This window comes from Erinaceus europaeus, chromosome 9 (genome assembly GCF_950295315.1).
Source record: "Erinaceus europaeus chromosome 9, mEriEur2.1, whole genome shotgun sequence".
NCBI classification, from domain to species: domain Eukaryota; kingdom Metazoa; phylum Chordata; class Mammalia; order Eulipotyphla; family Erinaceidae; genus Erinaceus; species Erinaceus europaeus.
The window spans coordinates 112277100-112299314 of NC_080170.1; the positions used below are offsets into that span (position 1 = coordinate 112277100).

Genomic DNA, 22215 nt, shown 5'->3' on the forward strand with positions numbered 1-22215 from the left:
GTCAAACTGTTTTTTCCACCTCCTTCGTCCACAGAAAGGTTTGATAAAAACAGCACTTTATGACCCAGTAAGGAGACACGAACAGCTCCATCCTTACATTTGTTGCTTTCCTACCAAGACTCCGAATACCCTAAAAATCCATTTCTCTGTCATATCATCACCTCTCCCAGGCCCCCAGAATACTAGATCTTGGAATCTTTTTCTTCCTCTTAACATCCGAATGCTGCCAAGTTCTTCTTTCCTTTCCTTTTTTTTTTTTTTTTTCCTGGAGAATTTCACTTCCTGGCTGGGACTAGGTTCTAACCACCAGACTTCCAGCCGACCCCTAGAACTTGCACCAGGCCTCCAGTCTGTCTGGCTTCTTCTCCCGGACCAGCCTCTTCCGTCGGTCTCGACGTTTCCTGAGCTCGGAAGGAGGCTCTTTCCTTTCGGATCCCTTCCCGGAGCTCGGGGAACCCCGACAAAGCCCGAGCGCGTCCGCTCGCAGCCGCCCCCGCCTCCGCCTCCCCACCACGCGGGTCCCCGAACCCGCAGCAAGCGCCCGCGCTCCGGCCGCAGCCCCTGCCCCTGCCCGCTCGCTCCCCACCCGCCACTTCCCCCGAGCAGCCCTCGGCGCTTCCCAGCAAGGAGAGCGGCTGCCGGCGCCAGACTGCTTCCCGCCGCGGGGTTCCGGGCTCACGGGGCGCAGGCGGAGGCGCCGGGAACTCCATTCCGGCCTTGCGTCCCTCTCGTGGGCCGGGAGCGAACTTTCCGGGGAGGCTCTCGGTCCCTGTGCGTCGGGCCGGTGCCGGACCCCAAGCGCCCCGCACTCACGCCCGCGCTCCCTCGAGCACACGCGCCGCCCGGGAGAGCCGAGCCGGGCTGGGAGCGAGCGCCGCGCCCGGGAGCGCGCAGGGGCGCCACTCCGTCAAGTGGCCGCCGAAGTTGTCTCGCAGCGGGCTCTGGCTTCTCACCTCCGAGACACACCTCGGCGCACGCCCGGGCGGCCGCGCGCTCACATCCGGTCCACCTTGCACGCACCCCTCCACGCTCGCCCGCAGCCCTCTCCCTCCCACGCGCGGCGCCCCTCGCGCGCTCCCACCCGCAGCCGGGGCGGGATTCCGGAGCCCCCGGCCGCGACCCGCTTCCACCCACCGCGCGCGCGGGACGCCAGTGCGGTGGCCTCGCCGAGCGCTCGGAGCGCGGGGCGCCGTCTCTCTCTCTCTCCGTCTCTCTCTCCCTCTCGGCCGCGCACACGCCCGTACAAACTCTCTCACACAGACACACGCGGAGTGCGCGGCCACCGCCCGCCGCTGCTCCTCCTCCCGCCACCGCCTCGGGAGGCAGAACGAGGGAGGCAGAGAGAGCGCTTTGTCCGCGCTGCCGCCCGGCCCGGGACTCTGCCCCGAGGAGGCAGCCGCGCCGAGTCCCCGCCTCCGCCTCTGCCCCCGGGCGGGCCGGGCCGGCCGCGGTGGGGGGAGCCAGGCCGAGGCTGAGGCTGAGGCTGAGGCTGAGGCTGAGGGTGGGGGTGGGCGGAGGGCGGGGAGGGGGGGCGGCGGCGGAGGAGGAGAGACGCGGGCAGCGCAGGCGGCGAGGCGCGCTGGGTACCGGGCCGGGGGAGCCGCGGGCTCGCGGGGAAGGGCCGGATGATGAACAAGCTTTACATCGGGAACCTGAGCCCCGCCGTCACCGCCGACGACCTCCGGCAGCTCTTCGGGGACAGGAAGCTGCCCCTGGCGGGACAGGTCCTGCTCAAGTCCGGCTACGCCTTCGTGGACTACCCCGACCAGAACTGGGCCATCCGCGCCATCGAGACCCTCTCGGGTGAGAACTGGGTGCTGCCCACCCCCCACCTCCCGGTCCGTGGGCTTCGTCCCGGACGGAGCCCCGAGGGAGGCCGAGCAGGGCGGGCGGCGCCCGGCGGGGGGCTCCCACGCCCGCACGCTGACTTCCACGCACCAGCCCGCAACTCTTCCCCCTCGCCGCTGCCGGGACGCCTCGCGCCCCTCCCCCAGTGCCCCCCGCGCCGCTCCCTTCCCGGTGTGACGCTCCGAGGGTCCCCGAGACTCGCTCGCTCGCTCTTCGGGGGCACCCGGATTCCTCGGGCGCCCCGGAACTGCCCTCTGGAGCCCCCACCCCAACCCCTTGGCTTTGCTCTTCCCCCCTCTCTGCCCTTCCCGCCACCCCTTTTACGGGGACCCCCACACCCTGTACCCCGATCGCCCCTCTCTGGACCATACCCCTTCCCATGCCTCGTGCCCGCTCGCTCTCCCGCGTCCCGGAGCCGCACTCTCCGCCTGAGCCCCCTCCTCACCGCACCCCGCCGGCCCCCACTTTCGGCACCCCTAGGCGCCACTTCGCTGACCGCCCCCCCACATACCCTCCGAGGTCCCGGGCTCCCCCACTCCCCTGCGTGGTGGCACCTCTCTCTCTCTCACTTCTCTCCCGAACCTCAGTCCCCCTCTCGCTCAGTCTCCTATTTTTCTCTGAATTTTTTGTCCGATTTTATTGAGAAGAACTCGGGGCTGGGGGCTTTCCGCCGCCCGTCCCCCCGCCTCCTACTCGGCCAGAAGCACCTTTTTACGAGGTGCCCGGTCTCAACTCGGTGGGGGCCCCGGGCTGAGAACCGGGAAAGAGGCGACCGGGGGGCCCGCGAGCGCGCCCAAGCCCAGACGGGAGACGGAGGGCGACACACACCAGCTCGCTCGCTCGCTCTCACCCCGCGCTCCCCCGCTCGCCCTCCCGCACGCGCTCCCCGTGGCCCCGCGCTCCCTGCACCCCGTGGCCCCCGCCCCGACCCTGCGGAGCCCCGGGCCCGTCGCGCGCGGGTGGGGGCGGCGGCGGGGCGGCGGCGAGGCCAAGGTGACACCCCGAAGCCGGCAGGAACTGGGCTCCGGCCGCTGCGCACCCGGCAGGGGGCTTCCGCGCGCCTCGGCCCGGGGGTGGGTGGGGGGCCTCGGCTAGAAAGGGGCTGGGGGGGGCGGAGGGGATCTCGGTGGAGCCTTGGGGTCCCAGTTAGCGGGATCGAGGCGGGGGGGTGGCCCGCAGGGGAGTGGGGCCGTGCCAGCCCTGCAGCTTGTGTTTCAAGTGAGCTCATCCTTTCAAATTGGCGCCGTTCTTTATTAAATGTGTTTTTCCGGTAGTGCCACCCACAGCTCTACCTGGGGTCGGGACGGGCGCCGCACCTTTTCCACCGCGTCCGGGGAAAACGGGGTGCCCGCCTCTCTGGCCTCGGGGACCGGAGTTTGTTGGGCTTCGGCGGAGTAGGAGACCCCTGCAGGGCGCCCGTAGGCGGAGCCCAGGCGCTCAGCTCGGTGCGCGCCCCTCCTAGCCCCCCACCCCCACGCGCTTGCTCTAAGGAAGGTTCTGAGTGCTTTAATTTCTCTTTTAAAGGTAAAGTGGAATTGCATGGGAAAATCATGGAAGTTGATTACTCAGTTTCTAAAAAGCTCAGGTAAATATATTTTGCTGTGTGTGTGTGTGTGTGTGTGTGTGATTTGGCTTATTCACGTGCACGTAAACAATCAGTTATAAACTATTTTTGTAGCTTAAAAACTTTTGTCAGGGGCGATGGCAAGGTTTACAAAGTTGCTTTTTTTTTTTTTTGCTTTCATTATATAAGGTGTTTACTGTACTTTAAAACTATTTACTGCCATATTGGAAGTGGGGGTGGGGGGTGAGGTACAGTAGAGCTAACTCACTGGGACTGTTTAGCTTGTTTATCAAAGCGTGCCTCCCACCCCCCACTTGCATCCCCACTCCAGCACAATGGCAGCAAATGCTTGTCAAGACTTCCTGTGAGATGCTAAGAGTAAATATTTACTGTGTCAGCTAAATTGCCTAACTAAACTTCGCGATTAATTAGTTTTCTTTTTCAGATAGCTTAATGTCGAGTGATAAAATAATCCAGTAAAGCGTCTAGTGTATTCCATAGCATTTTAAAGAAGCAGGTTGTTTGGATCGGATATCAGTTAAAAAACACACTTAAAAAAAAAAAAAAGTCCCTGAGACTGCTATTGCTTCTGAGCATTTTTTGTTGTTGTTGCTTTTAAGATGTGCTTAAGGCTAAACAAATACCATGGTGGAATCTATAGTCATACTTGAGTGCATGGCTGTTAATGAAGAAGCAAAAGGTTTGGTAGAAGTTGGATTTCTCCACAGTGATTGGATTATTTGAGAATATCTGCCTTCCAGGAGAAAATGAAGGAGGACATCTTTGTTTAAAGTTTATTGTGGACTTTAAATTTGGACTCTTGGTTACTCATTCCAGAATTTTTCCCCTATGTGTTGTAACTTAGTTTATATCCCATTCACATACATTTCTTCACCATTAGTCATTAATTAGCAGAATTGGAGACTCAAAGTCAAGTCTTTGGTTTACCAACTTTACAGTTGTGATAGCCAATAATGTAACTTGATCTTTGCCAGAATGAATAGATTTTAAAATAAACTATCCCAATTTTATAAATACTTAAATATTTTGAAGTTTTGTAAACCATATGCACATTTTCAGATGTTTTTTAATGTAACCATCAGAACATCAATTTTTTTTCCCAGCAAATGATTCTATAGCAGATCAGAAAACTATTTGATGCCTTTAGAAAAGAGATGAAAGTTGTGATTTGCAGTTTCATGGAGATAATGTATAATTCTATGTTATTTTTTTTCCTCTTGGAAAAGATTAGTGTGTAATTTTTTTCAGTTAAGTATTCTAAATCTGAGTATTTAAATTTTTTTTTTTTTTTTGCTTTAGAAATTGAGATTTTCAGATTAAGGATTTATTGTATCTTAAATTATTTGTCTCACAATACTTAAAATCTCAAATATATTGAACAAGTATTGAAAGAACCACCAAGATGTTGGATGGACTTATGTCTCTACACATGCTTAATAATTCTAATGGCTGTATAGTTTCTCTGAGTCCTTTTTGGGCTGTAACTAGTAAAAATCTTCAGAATGGTCTCATTTCAAGTTGCAGAGCTTGTCATTTAATGTTGTTGTAAGAGTGAAACAGTTTAGATCTAAAGTGGTTACCATCATCTAAAACTCACATGTATACTTTTTAGCTTATCCCTTTCAAAATGTCGTTACTTTTCTCTTACCTACAGTGTCCTTTAGATCATTTTATTGTGCTTCTATGGGTTCAGAATTAGAAATATCGTCCCCTTCCTTTTTTAGTATGACTTAAAAAAAGTGCAGTCTAGGACTTATGCACCCCCTACTAGTACATGAGTTTCTTGAACATGGGGGCCATATGAAATACCTAGGAGGTAGGCTAAAATGTGTTGTGTATGATTCACAGCACTAAAGCTGCCTGACATACCAAATGGATGTATAATCTGCTGCTGGAGAGGGTTGCATCATTTCTGATTGGGAGATTTTAATCCCCCCCCCTTTCATTTATTTGTTTGAAATGCAGAAATGAGTTACTCGCACTGCAGGGTAAGGGAGATAGAACTAATGACTGGCGTGTACAGAGCTCAGACTCCTTGGGTGAGGCAGCTGTGTGTTCTCAGGGAACTACCACGGTGATGGCTGTCTCAAAGCTGGGAACTGCGATATTTGAAACCAAAGCTTTTATGTTATATGTTGACTGGGTGCTCTTTTATTGAACTTTCAGAAAATTAACAGGACAAAAACAAATTTATCAGAGCCAAGTCAGTTGTACATGTAATTTCATATAAGTTAATGTGAAAATATGAAATCATTTAATCACATTGCTTGCTTGTTTGAAAAATAATTTAACATCACACACACACACACACACACATATATAACATATATATATTTCTGATTTCTTTCTGTTCCCAAGCATTAACTTTAATATATACATTCCAGGGAGTCTGGCTGTAGCGCAGCGGGTTAAGCGCAGGTGGCGCAAAGCACAAAGACCGGCATAAGGATCCCGGTTCGAACCGCGGCTCCCTACCTGCAGGGGAGTCGCTTCACAGGTGGTGAAGCAGGTCTGCAGGTGTCTATCTTTCTCTCCTCCTCTCTGTCTTCCCCTCCTCTCTCCATTTCTCTCTGTCCTATCCAACAACGACAACAACAATAATAACTACAACAATAAAACAACAAGGGCAACAAAAGGGAATAAATAAATAAAATAAATATTTAAAAAAAAATATATATACATTCCAAATTGTCCAAGCTAGTGATACTTTGGGAAGAGATTTTTTTTTCTTATAAGTTGTGAATCATTATTATGCCACATATAAATTGGACCTTTTGTTAAATCTCATAAATCTCATTCTAGCATCATTTTATATATACTATTATATTAAGCAGACCGACTACAGTTATTTTCTTAGTCATCCCGAAGTAGAAAACTTCTTTTTCTTTTTGCCATGCTTTTCCTTCTTATTAAATGCAAATTATTGTAATATAAACCATGTATAAGTCTATACTTTCTTTACTTCCTAAGTTGGTTTTAGGGTCTGTTGAATGAAAAAAAAAAATTTTTTTCCCCCCTCTATTTCTTGGTATTTCCCTCATATTTTTTGGTAGTGTATGTGTATCAGAGCTTTCTTAAAGAGGGAAAACTGATAAGCATTAAAATTCTATTAAAATTGTGGCAGCTTCTTTGATAGAATTTCATTTTTGATGCTGATGAGTCTGGACAGAAAGTACATATATGCATATCTATACACACATTGCTACATTGTTTTGAGCTATGCCATGCAAATCTGAATGTACTTTGTATCTAAAGTTGAATGATTCTGTGAGAACCAAAACTTTGAAAAATGCAATATCTGCCCACTCGTAGGAAGTAACTAAGTGGTGTGAGACATGCTTTCACCGAGATGGTGTGAATAATATGAGGTAGTGTAGGAAAAAGCTATGAATTTGTCTTTCATGAGTTAAAGACCAGTAATCGTATTCTCTCCAATGCAAATGAATTTGGTCTCCTATAGGAATGTTAAAGAAAACAGTATCTCAATTGTATTTTGCTTGTATGTACTACATTGTGTATAGTTGAATTAAATACCAAAAAAGAAAAAAAAAAACAAAAAACCAACCAACACCAAGCCCTCCCAGCAACAAAGACTTTTTGCTGCATCAGTTTTGAATTTTGTGGAAATAGAAAGGGCTTTATTAGATGAAAATTATACATTCACCTCCAGTTTCAATAACTTGAATTCAAGATTGATAGAATTAAATTACATAGATTTAATATGTGGCTATAACATATTAATATAAAACAAATAAATAAAATTCTATCACACTGTTAAGATTACTTTTGATTCTACTTTTTAAAAAAAATATATATTTATTTATTTATTTATTTATTCCCTTTTGTTGTCCTTGTTTTATTATTGTTGTTATTGATGTCATTCGTTGTTGGATAGGACAGAGAGAAATGGAGAGAGGAGGGGAAGACAGAGAGGGGGAGAGAAAGATAGACACCTGCAGACCTCCCCTGCAGGTGGGGGAGGCGGGGCTCGAACAGGGATCCTTACTCCAGTCCTAGCACTTTGTGCCACCTACACTTAACCCACTGTGCTACTGCCCAACTTCCTGATTCTACTTTTAAATGGACATTTGGTTTCTCACTTTTGAAAAGGCTAGTATTTTTTTATGTTCTAGGTAATAACAAAGAGAATAACAGTTTTATGATCTCTAACAGATAAGCCCTATAATGAAAACAGAAGTAATAGAATTTTACTTTATGATTCAGGTGACAATATAGTCTTAATTCTAGTTGACAACCTAAAAACACCGGTCATTTGATGTTTTCACATTATTTGTTTAAATACTACTAACTAATGATGTTTACAAGTCAAGCTAGATTTTATATATTGCTTGATTTTTCTAATTCATTAAACTTATCATTTAAAAATTATATTGTATATATTTATAAAAGTACTCTAAAAGATAGTCTGGTAATATACAATACTCTTAACCAAATTGTATTTTTTCAATGACAGTGATGTTTTCTCGTAATTGTGGTTGGATAATATAGATGACCAATAAGGTATAATCTTAGAGTTATTTTTCTTTTCTTTTGTTTATATATTTTTAAAATTTATTTATTTATTGCCTTTTGTTGCCCTTGTTGTTTTATTGTTGTTATTGATGTCATCGTTGTTGGATAGGACAGAGAGAAATGGAGAGCGGAGGGGAAGACAGAGAGGAGGAGAGAAAGACAGACACCTGCAGACTTGCTTCACCACTTGTGAAGCAACACCCCTGCAGGTGGGGAGCTGGGGGCTCGAACCAGGATCCTTACGCTGGTCCTTGAGCTTTGCTTTGTGCCACCTGCGCTTAACCCGCTATGCTACCGCCCGACTCCCAGTTCTTTTTCTTTTCTTTCATCCTTTCTAATTTCCTCCCTCCCTCCCTCCCTTCCTACCTACCTTCCTTCCTTCCTTCCTTCCTTCCTTCCTTCCTTCCTTCCTTCCTTCCTTCCTTCCTTCTTGGGTCTCTCCCATGTGCATCCAGGAGGTTATATGTTTTTTTTTAAATATTTATTTATTCCCTTTTGTTGTCCTTGTTTTTTATTGTTGTAGTTATTATTGTTGTTATTGATGTTGTTGGATAGGACAGAAAGTAATGGAGAGAGGAGGGGAAAACAGAGAGGGGAAGAGAAAGATAGACACCTGCAGACCTGCTTCACCGCCTGTGAAGTGATTCCCCTGCAGGTGGGGAGCTGGGGGCTTGAACTGGAAGCCTTACACCAGTCCTTGTGCTTTGGGCCACCTGCACTTAACCTGCTGCGCTACTACCCAATTCCCAGGTTATATGTTTTTTAATGTACTTTTTTATTCTTTTAAAAAGATGAAGATTAGTAACATTCATATGATATTTATACACAATGATCTAAAGTATAATGTATTTTATTTAAAAATATTTATTTAAAATGATATTAGAAAGTTTATAACTAATTTCATATTATGTAAGTAGTAAATATTATTTACTCAAAATGTTTTTTTTTTTGTGGTAATGGTTCCAGTTTTTCATTCGGGGGTTTGTAAACGATATTAAAATAAGCATGAACCACTTGTAACTGGGGAGAAATCTATTCAAAGTAAAGAATCTATGAAAGTCAGATTTCCACAGGAACTATTTATACATATATGATACATTTTGACTTTCTAAATATTTGCTCTGTACTGCTGAATCACCCTTCAGAGCTACTGCTGATTCATTCTTTGAAGCCGGCTAATGAAATCCTCAAAAGTAAATGAGCAATTGGTCAGATTTGTTAGAGAATATTATTTGAGCGAAGTGTGTCATCTCTGATTCAGTGGGGTGTGTGCACATGGGTGTGTGTACTTGTGTGTTTTTGGGGGGATAGTAGTTTCAGACAGATGATATCAGGAGTTTGGGAAAGGAACAAATCTTAATTAAGCAACAGTCCCTCTGCATCTTAGTCTTAACAAGGAGTATGAAAATCCCTTTGTTTAAACCTTGCGGCAAAGGGAATTAAATGCAGCATTTGCCTTGAGTAATACATAACTCTTGGAAGTGGTTAGCCTTATGCAACACAAGGCACAGGTATGTCTAGTGACGGTTTCAGTGAGCAGATTGCTGGAAGAAGCCTTAAAAGCATAATCTACTCACTCTTCTTTTAGCTTTAATATCCCCTCTCTGAGAGAGTAAGTGATTCTATAAGAGACCCCGACAATTTAAATTTTTTTTCAATTTTGAAAAAATTCAGTATTTGGATATGCATGTTGATTTAGAAAGTCCACACTTCTGAAGATGATTTATCATTTTGTATTAAAGAAGCACTCAGTTAATTTCATTAGAAACTTAATTTCTCTAGAGGTTGTTTAAAGAGTTGATAATTATTCAATTAAAAAATTTATTTTTTCACTTTTGTTGCCCTCATGGTTTTATTGTTGTAGTTATTATTGAGGTTGTTGTTCTTGGATAGGACAGAGAGAAATGGAGAGAGAAGGGGAAGACAGAGAAGGGGAGAGAAAGACACCTACAGACTTGCTTCACTACCTGTGAAGCGACTCCATTGCAGGTGGGGAGCCGGGGGCTTGAATCGGGATCCTTCTGCTGGTCCTTGCCCTTTGTGCCACCTGCACTTAACCCGCTGCACTACCACCCAACTCCCGATAATTATTCAATTTTATATATTTCCTTTTTATTTATTTTTTATTATATTTCCTTTTTAAAGATTTATTTATTTATTTTTTGACTCCAGGGTTATTGTTGGGGCTCAGTGCCTGCACCATGAATCCACTGCTCCTGGAGGCCATTTTTTTCCCCTTTTGTTGCCCGTGTTGTTGTAGCCTTGTGGTTATTATTGTTATTGTTGATGTTGTTTGTTGTTGGATAGGGCAGAGAGAAATCGAGAGAGGAGGGGAAGACAGAGGGGGATAGAAAGACAGACAGCTACAGACCTTCTTCACCACCTGTGAAGCGACTCCCCTGCAGGTGGGGAGCGGGGACTCGAACCGGGATCCCTACGCTGGTCCCTGCGCTTTGCGCCACGTGCGCTCAACCCACTGCGCCACCGCCGGACCCCCTAAAGATTTATTTTTAAGAGAGGATGAAAGAGAGAGACTAGAACACTACTGAACTCTGGCACATGGTAGGACCAGGGATAATAAAAAGTACTTTAAAGAATAATATTTATTTATTTTAAATTATATTTATTTACTTCTTGAATAGAGACAAACCCGAAATTGAGAGAAATGGGAAAATAGTGAGAAAGACATCTGCAGCACTGCTTCACCACTTACAAAGCTTTCTACCTGTAGGTGGGGACCGGGGTACCCAACCCCATCCTTTGGCATTTTTTTTCTTTTAAAGATTTTATTTATTAATGAGAAAGATAGGAGAAGAGAGAGAGAGAGGAATAACCAGACATCACTGTAGTACATGTGTTGCCGGGAATTGAACTCAGGACCTCATGCTTGAGAGTCCAGTGCCCTAGCCACTGTGCCACCTCCTGGACCACTCCTTGGGCATTTTGTAACATGAGTGCTCACCCAGGTACATTACCTCTTGCCTCGTATTTATTTATTTTTAAGAATTGTATTTATTTATTAAATTCTTTAAAATTGTTTTTATTTATTGCATAGAGACAGCCAGAGGGAAGGGTGTGATAGAAAGGGAGACAAGAGACACCGCAACACAACAGTGTTTCTCCACTCATAAAGCTTTCTCCTCAGGTTTCGACTGGGGCCTTGAACCTGGGCCCTTGTCCATTGTAACATGTGCGGTCAACCAGGTGCATCACCTCCCAGCCCCTTTAAGTGGGTTAAGCGCAGGTGGTGCAAAGCGCAAGGACCTGAGTGAGGATCCCAGTTTGAGCCCCCGGCTCCCACCTGCAGGGGAGTCGCTTCACAGGCGGTGAAGCAGGTCTGCAGGTGTCTCTCTTTTTTTCCCCCTCTTTGTCTTCCCCTCCTCTGTCCATTTCTCTCTGTCCTATCCAACAATGACATCAATAACTACAACAATAAAACAAGTGCAACAAAAGGAAATAAATATAAAAAATATTTTTTTTAAATTATATTTTAGGGGGTCGGGTGGTAGCATAGTGGGTTAAGCGCACGTGGCGTGAAGTGCAAGGACCCACCTAAGGATCCCAGTTCGAGCCCCCGGCTCCCCACCTGTAGGGGAGTCGCTTCACAGGTGGTGAAACAGGTCTGCAGGTGTCCATCTTTCTCTTCCCGTCTTCCCCTCTCTCCATTTCTCTCTGTCCTATCCAACAATGATGACATCAACAACAACAATAACAAGCAAGGGCAACAAAAGGGAAAAAAAAAGACTTAAAACAAAAGAATTATATTTTGGGGAGTCGGGTGGTAGCACAGCGGGTTAAGCGCAGGTGGCGCAAAGAGCAAGGACCAGCGTAAGGATCCCGGTTCGAGCCCCGCCTCTTAACCTGCAGGGGCGTCGCTTCACAGGCGGTGAAGCTGGTCTGCAGGTGTCTCTCTTTCTCTCCCCCTCTCTGTCTTCCCCTCCTCTCTCCATTTCTCTCTGTCCTATCCAACAACGACAACACTAACTACAGCAATAAAACAACAAAGGCAACTAAAGAGAATAAATAAATAAAGAAATATTAAAAATAATTATAGTTAAGCACACATGGCACAAAGCACAAGGATCGGTGTTAGGATTTCGGTTCGATCCCCTGGGTCCCCACTATAGGGGGTCGCTTCACAGGCGGTTTTGCAGGTTTGCAGGTGTCTTTCTCTTCCCCTACCTGCCTTCCGGTCCCCTCTCGATTTCTCTCTGTTCTATCCAACAACAATGACAGCAATAACAACAACAATAATAACATCAGGGGGTCGGGCGGTAGCGCAGCAGGTTAAGCGCACATGGCGCAAAGCACAAGGTTAAGCTTAAAGATCCAGATTGGAGCCCCCCTGCTCCCCACCTGCAGGGGGGATCTCTTCACAAGTGGTGAAGCAGGTCTGCAGGTGTCTGTCTTTCTCTCCCCCCTGTCTTCCCTTACTCTCAGTTTCTCTCTGTCCTATCCAACAACAATGACAGCAATGACAATAACAATCACAACAACAACAATAAAACAACAAGGGCAGCAAAAGGGGAAAAATAAGTCTCTGGGGCAGTGGATTGGGCATGGAGCCCTAGCGATAATCCTGGAGGCAAAAAACAAAACAAAACAATAGTAACAACAAAGATAAACAAGGGCAACAGAAGGGGAAAAAAATGTCCTGAGGAGCAGTGGATTCATAATGTGGGCATCAAGCCCCAGTGATAACCCTGGAGGCAGGAAAAAAAAGAATTATATTTTAATACCATAAAAGCATCTTCATGTTTTCCTATTTTTAAATTTTTATTTGGCAAAGCTTGGCTTTTACTGACTCTTTTTATTCCCCCTCAGGAAGAGACGGAGGGCTGTTGTTGGCACACCCAGTTAAGTGCCCATAGTACTATGCTCAAAGACTAGATCTAGGGCCCTGCTCTGGGATGGCTTCACAAGGGGTGAAGCAGGGCTGCAAGTGTCTGTCATTCTTTCTCTTTCTCTACCCATGGTTTCTCTTTGTCCTATAGGATAAAATAAGAAAATAAGAAAAAAAGAAAGAAAGAAAGAAAGAAGGAGAAAAAAATGGCTGCTGGGAGCTGTGAATCCAGCAACTGGAGGCAGAGAGAGAGACAGAGAGAGAAAGATGGATGATGAGGCAGAGAAATGAGAAAAGATCACAGCAGGGAAGCTTCCTCCAGTGTGGTGGAGGCTTGAACCTGGTCCACACATGGCCAAGTAGCACACTATTCAAGTGAGCTGTTTTTCCAGATTCCTAATAAAGGGAGTGCTGGGACGTGGCAAAATCAGTTTTCCATACCAGTTAACTACTTCATATCTATAACAGTATCTTTAATCATAAGCATAACCTTTCCCAAGATGTGATTGATTTCCTAATTTGAAGGATAGGACAAGTTTGCTTAACAAAACTGTCCCCTATTATTTGTGAGTGAAGGTTTATCCTTTTTGCTCTCAAATTCAAATTCGTTTTGGGAAGTTACTTTAAGACACTGTAATTGAAGAGACTCTAGTAGCAAATAAACGTGAATACCTGCCAGCAAAGATAGCAGCTCCCCCCCATTTATCACCATTAAACTATTTAAGAAAATCTTTTACTTTATAATTTGAATTGATGCTTACAAAGTTGTAATTTTCATTTGGTGGCATGGGCTGTATGGCTTCTATTTTGGGACGCAAAATTGCAGAGTGCTTAGAGCATTATTTTAAGGTTTTACTTTTCCTGTTTTGATCATGGACTTTAGTCTGATCTTTCCATAAAATAGTCAAGAAAAATTATTCTTGTCTACAGGTAAAAATTAGATTCAGTTGCTTTGGCTTCCACAGAGAAGGGGTGGTGGTGGATATAACAACCGTTTCTTTAATTTGGCTTAGAGTTTGATGATTATTAAGGTGTAGAATAAGCAGACAAGTGAAGACAAAGTCATTTTTGTTAGTGACATTCAGGTCCAAAAACCTATCCAGTGTTCATCTTTTAATAGATATGTCTTCTCCTTCAAACCTGTGACTTCCAATAAATAGTATATTTGCACTTTTGAGATACATTCTGTTCTTTAATTTTCTAATTATTTATCTGTGCTTCACTTCACTTTTTAAAAAATATTTATTTATTACATTTTGTTGCCCTTGTTTTATTGTTGTAGTTATTATTACTGATGTCATTGTTGGATAAGACAGAGAGAAAGGGAGAGAGGAGGGGAAGACAGAGCGGGAGAGAAAGATAGACACCTGCAGACCTGCTTCACCGCTTGTGAAGCGACTCTCTTGCAGGTGAGGGGAGCCTTAAGGACCGGGATCCTTAAGCCGGTCCTTGCTTTGGACACCTGTGCTTAACCTGCTGCATTACCGCCCAACTCCCTCACTTCTTTTTTAATGACTTATTTACTGGAGAGAAGGGGAGGGAGAGGGAGAGAAACGAACCTCAGTATCACTCGGCGCATATGATGCTGAAGATTGAATTTGGGACAGCATGATTTGAGGAGGCTTCAATACTTTGACCACTGTGCTACCTCTGTGGCTACTCTGCCCTCCCTCCCTTCCTCCCTCTCTTCCTTCCTAACTCCCCCCCCCCAATCACCAGGGTTATCTTTGGGGCATGGCACCTACACTAGTAATCTATTGCTTCCAGGGAACATTTCCCTCCCCCCCTTTTATTTTATTGGATAGAACTGAGATAAATTGAGAGGGGAAGGGGAGATAGAGAGGGAGAGAGAGAGGAGCCAGGTGGTGGCGCACCTGGTTGAGCACACGTTACAGTATGCCAGGACCCAGGTTTGAGCCCCCACTCTCCACCTGCAGGGGAGTCGCTTCACAGGCAGTGAAGCAGGTCTGCAGGTGTCTGTCTTTCTCTCCCCCCTCTCTGTCTTCCCCTCCTCTCTCCATTCTCTGTCCTAACTAACAACAATGACAGCAATAATAACAACAGGGAAAAAATAGCCTTCAGGAGCAGTGGATTCATAGTGCAGGTACTGAGCCCCAGTATAACCCTGGAGGCAAATACACACACACACACACACACACACACACACGTTACTGAGGTCTGCTGAGCAAGTGTTATAGGGTGTCTGTTTAATAACTGCATATATATGAAAATAGATTTATTTGTGAGTGATCCTTTGCAACAATACTACTTTATATCAATTTGCGTTGCCTGTGCCAAAGGTGGTAGGAAAAATAATTGGAAGCAAACATTGGGAATTAAAAGACTGTCAGCGGTGTTGCCTTCTGCGTGTTCACAGACAAATGGTAGGGTGAGTGGGTGAGTAGGAAGGCTGCCTTATTTAGCAGATTGGATACTGTTGCTACAATACATTTTTCCTGTTAGTTACTCAGTTCATACTAGGAAATAAGACATTGGTAAGGAAGGCATTTCTGTCAGCATCTGAACCAAATAGATTCCACAGTAAGCTTTAGCCCTGGTCCAACCTAAACTGAGCTCAAAGAATAACTTCGGTGGGTTCTTTTTTTATCTTATTTTATTTTACTTTTATTTTTTCATATATTTATTCCCTTTTGCTACCCTTGTTTTATTGTTGTTACTGATTTTGTCATTGTTGGATAGGACAGAGAGAAATGGAAAGAGGGGGGACGACAGAGGGGGAGAGAAAAAGATAGACACCTGCAGACCTGCTTCACCGCTTTTGAAGCGACTCCCCTGCAGGTGGGGAGCCAGGGGCCCGAACCGGGATCCTTACGCTGGTCCTTAAGCTTTAGCGCCGCCTGCGCTTAGCCTGCTGCGTTACCTCCCGACTCCCCTTGGGTGGGTTCTTTATAGGCTTTAAACAACTCATTCCTGGAGGTCAGGATGTGTTTTGTTTAAGAGTTTAAAGTACTGGCAGATCTTTCCTCAAAGGACTCTTTTTTAGGGGCATAAAGATAGAAAGCAAAAGACACCTCAGTGCTCTACTGCTCATAGATCTCCCCCTTTGGCATAGTTCTCCCAGAGTGGTTGGTGGATTGAGCCCAGGTGTTTGTGCATGATAAAGTGTTTGCTCTACTCAGTGAGCTATCTCCCAGATCTCCAGGTCTCTCCAGTATATCTATATTTGTCCTGGGGGGAAAAAACACTTTAAGCTTTTTTGTTTGAGACCTAGGGGAGTTGCGTAAGTTTGGCAGGCCTTTTTATCTGTATTTAAAAAAATGAGGGGGGGAGGTGGTGGTGTACCTGGTTAAGTGCTCACACTACAGTGTGCAAGGACCCAGGTTCAAGCCCCTGGTTCCCACCTGCAGGGGGGAAGCTTCACAAATGGTGAAGCAGGGCTGCAGGTGTCTCTCTGTCTCTCTCCCTCTCTTTTTCTTTCACCCCTCAATTTCTCTCTCTGTCTCTATCCAATAATAATTAAATACAATAAAAAGTTTGGGTGGGGGAGATAGGATAACGGTTATGCAAAGAGACTTTCCTGCCTGAGGCTCCAAGGTCTCAGGTCCCCCCTCCCATACCACCATAAGCCAGAGCTGGCTAGTGCCCTGGTTAAAAAAAATGTTTGTGGGGCTGGGTGGTGGCACACCTGATTGAGTGCACATGTCACAGTGTGCAAGGCCCCAGGTTCAAGCCCCCAGTTCCCACCTGCAAGAGGGAAGCTTCACAAGTCATGAAAGTTGAATGTGTTTCTCTCCCCCCCTTTTTTTCCTCCAGGGTTATTGCTGGGCTCAGTGCCTGCACCATGAATCCACCGCTCCTGGAAGCCATTTTCCCCCCTTTTTGTTGCCTTTGTTGTTGTAGCCTTGTTGTGGTTATTATTATTGCCATTGTTGATGTTGTTCGTTGTTGGATAGGACAGAGAGAAATGGAGAGAGGAGGGGAAGACGGGGGAGAGAAAGATAGACACCTGCAGACCTGCTTCACTGCCTGTGAGGCGCCTCCCCTGCAGGTGGGGAGCCGGGGGCTCGAACCGGGACCCTTAAGCCGGTTCTTGCGCTTTGCGCCACATGCGCTTAACCCACTGCGCCACCGCCCGACCCCCCCACCTTTTTTTAACCAGAACACTGCAGCAATACTTCACTTGTGAAGCTTTCCCTTTGCAGATGGGGACCAGGAGTGATATGTACATTGTTTTTTTTTTTTAAATCTTTTATTTTATTTATTATTGGTTAGAGACAGAGAGATATTGAGAGGGCAGGGGAAATAGAGGGAGAGAGACAGAGGGACACCTGCAGCCCTCTTTCACCACTCACGAATGTGTGTGTTCAATCAAGAGCACCACCACCTGACCCATCTTTTTCTTTTTTCCCAGTGAGTATCTATGGGGATGGCCAGGCAGGGTTGGAAGGTGCTTAATGTGCAGACCTGTGCCCCCTTTTTGCCTGAGGTTTGGAGAAGCCAGGGGAGGCATGCGTGCACTTGCTCAGTGTGATGGAATGTGTGGGTTCCCTGGCTCACACTTAGAAGAATGTGTAGCAGCCATGCGCCTTGATGGTTGTGGGGTCAAATGGCGTGGGCTTTTGTGAGTGATTAAAAAGTGGGGAAGGAATTTCCAGGTGCTGAAAGCATTTATTCCCCCCCAAAACTGTTTTCTGTTCCTGAAGTGTAATTGTGTTTGTTCTGATATGAGGTTGTAAAGAGGTGTGTGTGTGTGTGTGTGTGTTTGTGTGTGTGTACCTTTCTGTTTTTTTCTTTTTTTGCCTCCAGGGTTATCACTGGGGCTCGGTGCCTGCACCACCAATCCACTGCTCCTGGCGGCCATTTTTCCCATTTTTATTGCCCTTGCTATTATTGTTGTTATTGCTGTTGCTGTCGGATAAGGCAGAGAGAAATGGAGAGATGCGGAGAGAAAGACACCTGCAGACCTGCTTCAGCGCTTGAGAAGCGACCCTCTTGTAGGTGGGGGATCCGGGTTCTGGAACCAGGATCCTCACGCTCTTTGTGCCATGTGTGCTTAACCTGCTGCGCTACCGCCAGGCCCCCGTGTGTGTGTATTTTTAATTGGAGGATAGAAAGATGTGGATGCATGATCTGGTCTTTATTTTGGATCCCCCACCACGTTGGATCCATCTGTGTATTTTTCCCCTCTCCAAACTGAGAGTAGTGTTTTCAAATTGTGGGCACTGAATTTATAAATTGAACTTTTTCTTTTGTTTTAATACTTTGCTTATTTTTAATAGAGAGAAATAGAGAGGGAAAGGGGAGATAGAGGGAGAGAGAAAGAGAGACACCCGCAGATCTGCTTCACCATTCCTAAGACTTTTCCACTGCATGGGGGGTGGTGGTCTGGGGCTTGGATTGGGGTCTTTATGCATGATAATAAATGTTCTCTACCATATGAACCACTGTCTGACCCTTACAAATTGAACTTTTCAAAACTCTTGAGTAGTCTTTTCACCAAAGGTGATGAAGTGAGGAATCTTTTAAAAAAATAAATCTTTTTAAATGTAAGACTTTCTCTCCCTTTTAAGTAAAAAAAAAAAAGTGGTTAATATTCTTAAAAATTTAAACTGCTTAATGTTTTTCATTTTATGCACTGATGTTTTTTCCCCTTCACAAATGAGTTGAGATGATCGACACTGGTTGCCAAGTTATTGGAAAGAAAGAAGGCAGCAAAATCGCTCGTGTGGATCCAGTGTTGCTTTGCCATGTGCGCGACCCAGGTTTGAGCCTGGCCCCAGCACATTGAAGGACACTTTGATGCCTTGGTCTCTTTCACTCTCTCTGTGTCTGTCAGCTTCTTTCTATCTCTATCTAAATAAAGGGGGGGGGGGAGATGGGGGATTTTAGTAGTAAGTAAAATGATTCTTTTCAAAAATGTCATAAAGGGGGGTGGCGGGGGGGCCTGGTGGTAGCGAAGCAGGTTAAACGCACATGGTGCGAAGCACCAGGACCTCCCCAAGGATCCCAGTTCAAGGCCCTGGCTCCCCACCTGCAGGGGGGTCGCTTCCCAAGTGGTGAAGCAGGTCTGCAGATGTCTATCTTTCTCCCCCACTCTCTGTCTCCTTCTCTTTCAATTTCTCTTTGTCCTATCCAACAACAGCAATGGCAATAACAACAACAAGAAGGGTAACAGAATGGGAAAAATGGCCTCTAGGAGCAGTGGGTTTGTAATGTTGGCACAGAGCCCCAGCGATAACTCTGGAGGCAAAAAAAAAAAAAAGTCATAAAGAACTAGGAAAAGAATTGGTTCCATGATAACGATAACTTATTGTTGCTATTATTACTCTTTCCTTTCTTTCTTTCTTTGTCTTTCTTTTTCTTTTGTGGTTTTCACTGGGACTTAATGCCTGTATGAGTCTACTACCCCTAGATGATTCCTCCTCCCCTTTTAGATGTATAGATGGAGGGAGGAAGGGAGGCAGAGTGAGAGAGAAAGAAGGAAAGATACTATAGCACTGTTTGCCATAGCACACTAACTACCTCTTTGCATGGTCCTCCCGTATGGTGGTCAGGGAATGGAACCTGGATTTTTCATGGTAGAGTGTTCACAATACCATTTCAGCTATCTCTTATCTCAGTTCAGTATATTTGATTATTTATATCTTAAGGGGATTACTAGGGAAGAGTTAATTCTTCGTTTCATTGGTTTTGTTTTCATGATTTGCTTTGTATCTGTTTTGTTAGTCATCTCAAGACAATGATTTTTATGTTCAAAATGATTTGTTCACATATAATTATTACAATCAAGGATTTAATATTTGTCTTAATAGTTCCCAGACCAAAGACATATTTTTTATTTCCTATTGAGCTGCTTTCAGAAATGTATGTGTATATATATATATATTTGCCTTCAGGGTTATTGCTGGGGCTCAGTGCCGGTACCATGAATCCACTGCTCCTGGAGGCCATTTTCTCCCCCTTTTTTTGCCTTTGTTGTTGTAACCTTGTTGTTGTTATTATTGTTGTTGTTGTCGTTTGTTGTTGGATAGGACAGAGAAATGGAGAGAGGAGGGGAAGACAGAGAGGGGAAGAGAAAGATAGACACCTGCAGACCTCCTTCACCTCCTGTGAAGTGACTCCCCTGAAGGTGGGATGCCTGAGGCTCGAACTGGGATCCTTAGGCTAGTCCTTGTACTTTGTGCCACGTGTGCTTAACCCGCTGCACTACCACCCGGCCCCCTTTTCTTTCTTTCTTTCTTTCTTTCTTTCTTTCTTTCTTTCTTTCTTTCTTTCTTTCTTTCTTTCTTTCTTTCTAGATAGACAGACTGACCAGAACATTTCTTAGTTTTGGCTTATGGTTGTGCTGGGCATTGAACCTGGGAGCTCGGAGTCTCAGGCCTGAAAGTCTTTTGCTGTCTATCTGGCTGGCCTTTAATATTTCTGACTCTCCTTCCTGTTAGAGTGCCTTCTATCTCCTGTCACTTTCACTTTAGTAAACAACAGCCTCTTTGCATGCCCATTATGCCATCTACCTTCCCACCTATTTATTTTTCCTTCCTCCTCCTTTTTCTCCTTCTCCATCCCCTTCTCCTCCTGCTCCTCCTCCTTTTTCTTCTCCTCTCAGTGGTACGGAGTGTTTCCCTTCAGGAACTTTTCTGATAGCTCCTTGGCCAGAGTTTGCACTCTAGTTCTTGGCTGAGTCATTAGAATCAACTGACTTTGAGGAGTCATGAGTCTGGTGACACAGAACCCACTCAGTCATTGAGAACAAATTTTTTTGCTTCAGAAGGTCCAAGTTGTTGACCTTCCTATGCCTTCTTCAGGCTAAACAACCTCTTAACCTATTCTGCCTGCTCCTCTCCTCCTCCTCCTCTTTTTTTTTTTGTCAAGCCTCATACTTTCAAAGCATGAGCTCTACCTAATAGCTATACCCCTACCTAGAGTTTACTAGTTTTTATCTGTTGTGGGGGTTCCAATAAAAATAATAAAGTGGGAGTTGGGTGGTAGTGCAGTGGGTTAAGCGCACGTGGCATGAAGCGCAAGGACCATCGTTAAGGATCCCAGTTCAAGTCCCTGGTTCTCCACCTGCAGGGGAGTCACTTCACAGTTGGTGAAGCAGGTCTGCAGGTGTCTGTCTTTCTCTCCCCCTCTCTGTCCTCCCCTCCTCTCTCCATTTCTCTCTGTCCTGTCCAACAGCGATGACATCAATAATAACTACAACAATAAAACAACAAGGGCAACAAAAGGGAATAAATAAATATTTTTAAAAAAGAAAGTGTTTTTTTAAATAATAAAGTATTTTCACCATCTCTTCTTTATCTGTATTCCACATGTAATTGAAAGTGTCCGATAGCTGTTTTTTTTAATTTCTTTACATATTTCACTTAGCATAATAACCTGTAGTTGCCTCTATCTTGTTCTGTCTGAATATGGCCACAAGACTGCTCAAATCTGGTATGAAGTGGTGCCAGGGGGTTTGACTTGCAACCTCTGAGGCCTCAGACGTATTCAAACACTGGTGTTCAAACAGGCTGAATTATCTCTCTAGCCAGTTGTCTTTTTTAGATATTTTATTTTATTGCCAACAGAATTATTGCTGGAGCTTAATGTCTACATAACTGCACTGCTCCCTGTGGCCCCACTTTCCCACATTTTATTATTTTATTTTATTTATTTATTTTAAATATTTTTTTATTTAAATATTTTATTTTATTTATATATATATATATTTATTAATGTTTTACATTCAACAATAGTTTGTACATGCACAACGTTCCCCAGTTTCCCATTTAACAATACAACCCCCACTATGTCATTCATCATCCTTCATGGGCCTGTATTCTCCCCACCCACCCACCCCAGAGTCTTTTACTTGGGTGCGATACGCCAACTCCAGTTCAGGTTCTACTTGTGTTTTCGTTTTTGATCTTGTTTTTCAACTTCTCCCACATTTTAAATAGAGGGTGAAAGGCAGATTAAGTTATAGAGGGAGATGGAGAGAGGGAGGGAGGGAGGGAGGGGAGGGAGAGAGAGACAGAGGGAGAGAGAGGGAGAGAGAATGAACAGAGGAAGCTTCCCCCACGCCCACGGTACTCCATGTAGAGAGCCGGTTCTCTTGACTATGGTAATATGTGCACGTTACCTGGTGAGTCACCTGCTGGCCTCCTCTTGGGTCTATTAAATGTTTAAAAATGGAAGTTCCACGAAGTTTTAATTTTTTAATTCTTTTTAAAATTAATTTTTAAAAATTTACTTATTACTGGATAGAGACAGAGAGGAAGGGCAAAGGGAGATAGAGGGAGAGAGACAGAGAGACACCCGCAGCCCTGCTTCACCACACTCGTGAAGCTTTCCCCTGCACGTGGGGACCGGGGGCTTGAACCTGAGTCTTTGTTCACTGTAATGCGAGCACTTAACTAGGTGTGCCACTACCTGGTCCCTTTATTCTTTTTTTTTTTTTTTT

The 22215-nt window shown here is 45.2% G+C and overlaps 1 protein-coding gene across 4 annotated transcripts in view; it reads left to right on the top strand.

Annotated features, from left to right (window-relative positions):
- The first annotated feature begins 1478 nt into the window (after nt 1–1478).
- Nucleotides 1479–22215, top strand: part of IGF2BP2 (insulin like growth factor 2 mRNA binding protein 2) — a 170916-nt gene continuing 150179 nt past the window's right edge. For 2 of the 4 annotated variants that reach the window (XM_060198554.1, XM_060198555.1), the window contains exon 1: nt 1479–1803. Coding sequence is in view for 1 of the 4 variants with exons in the window: in XM_007519779.3 (XP_007519841.1) it covers nt 1626–1803; nt 3373–3433 (239 nt within the window). In the remaining 3 variants the exon portion in view is untranslated. Of the gene's footprint in view, nt 1804–3372; nt 3434–22215 lie in introns of all 4 variants that reach the window. The other 2 variants (XM_007519779.3, XM_060198556.1) reach the window with 2 other exon arrangements.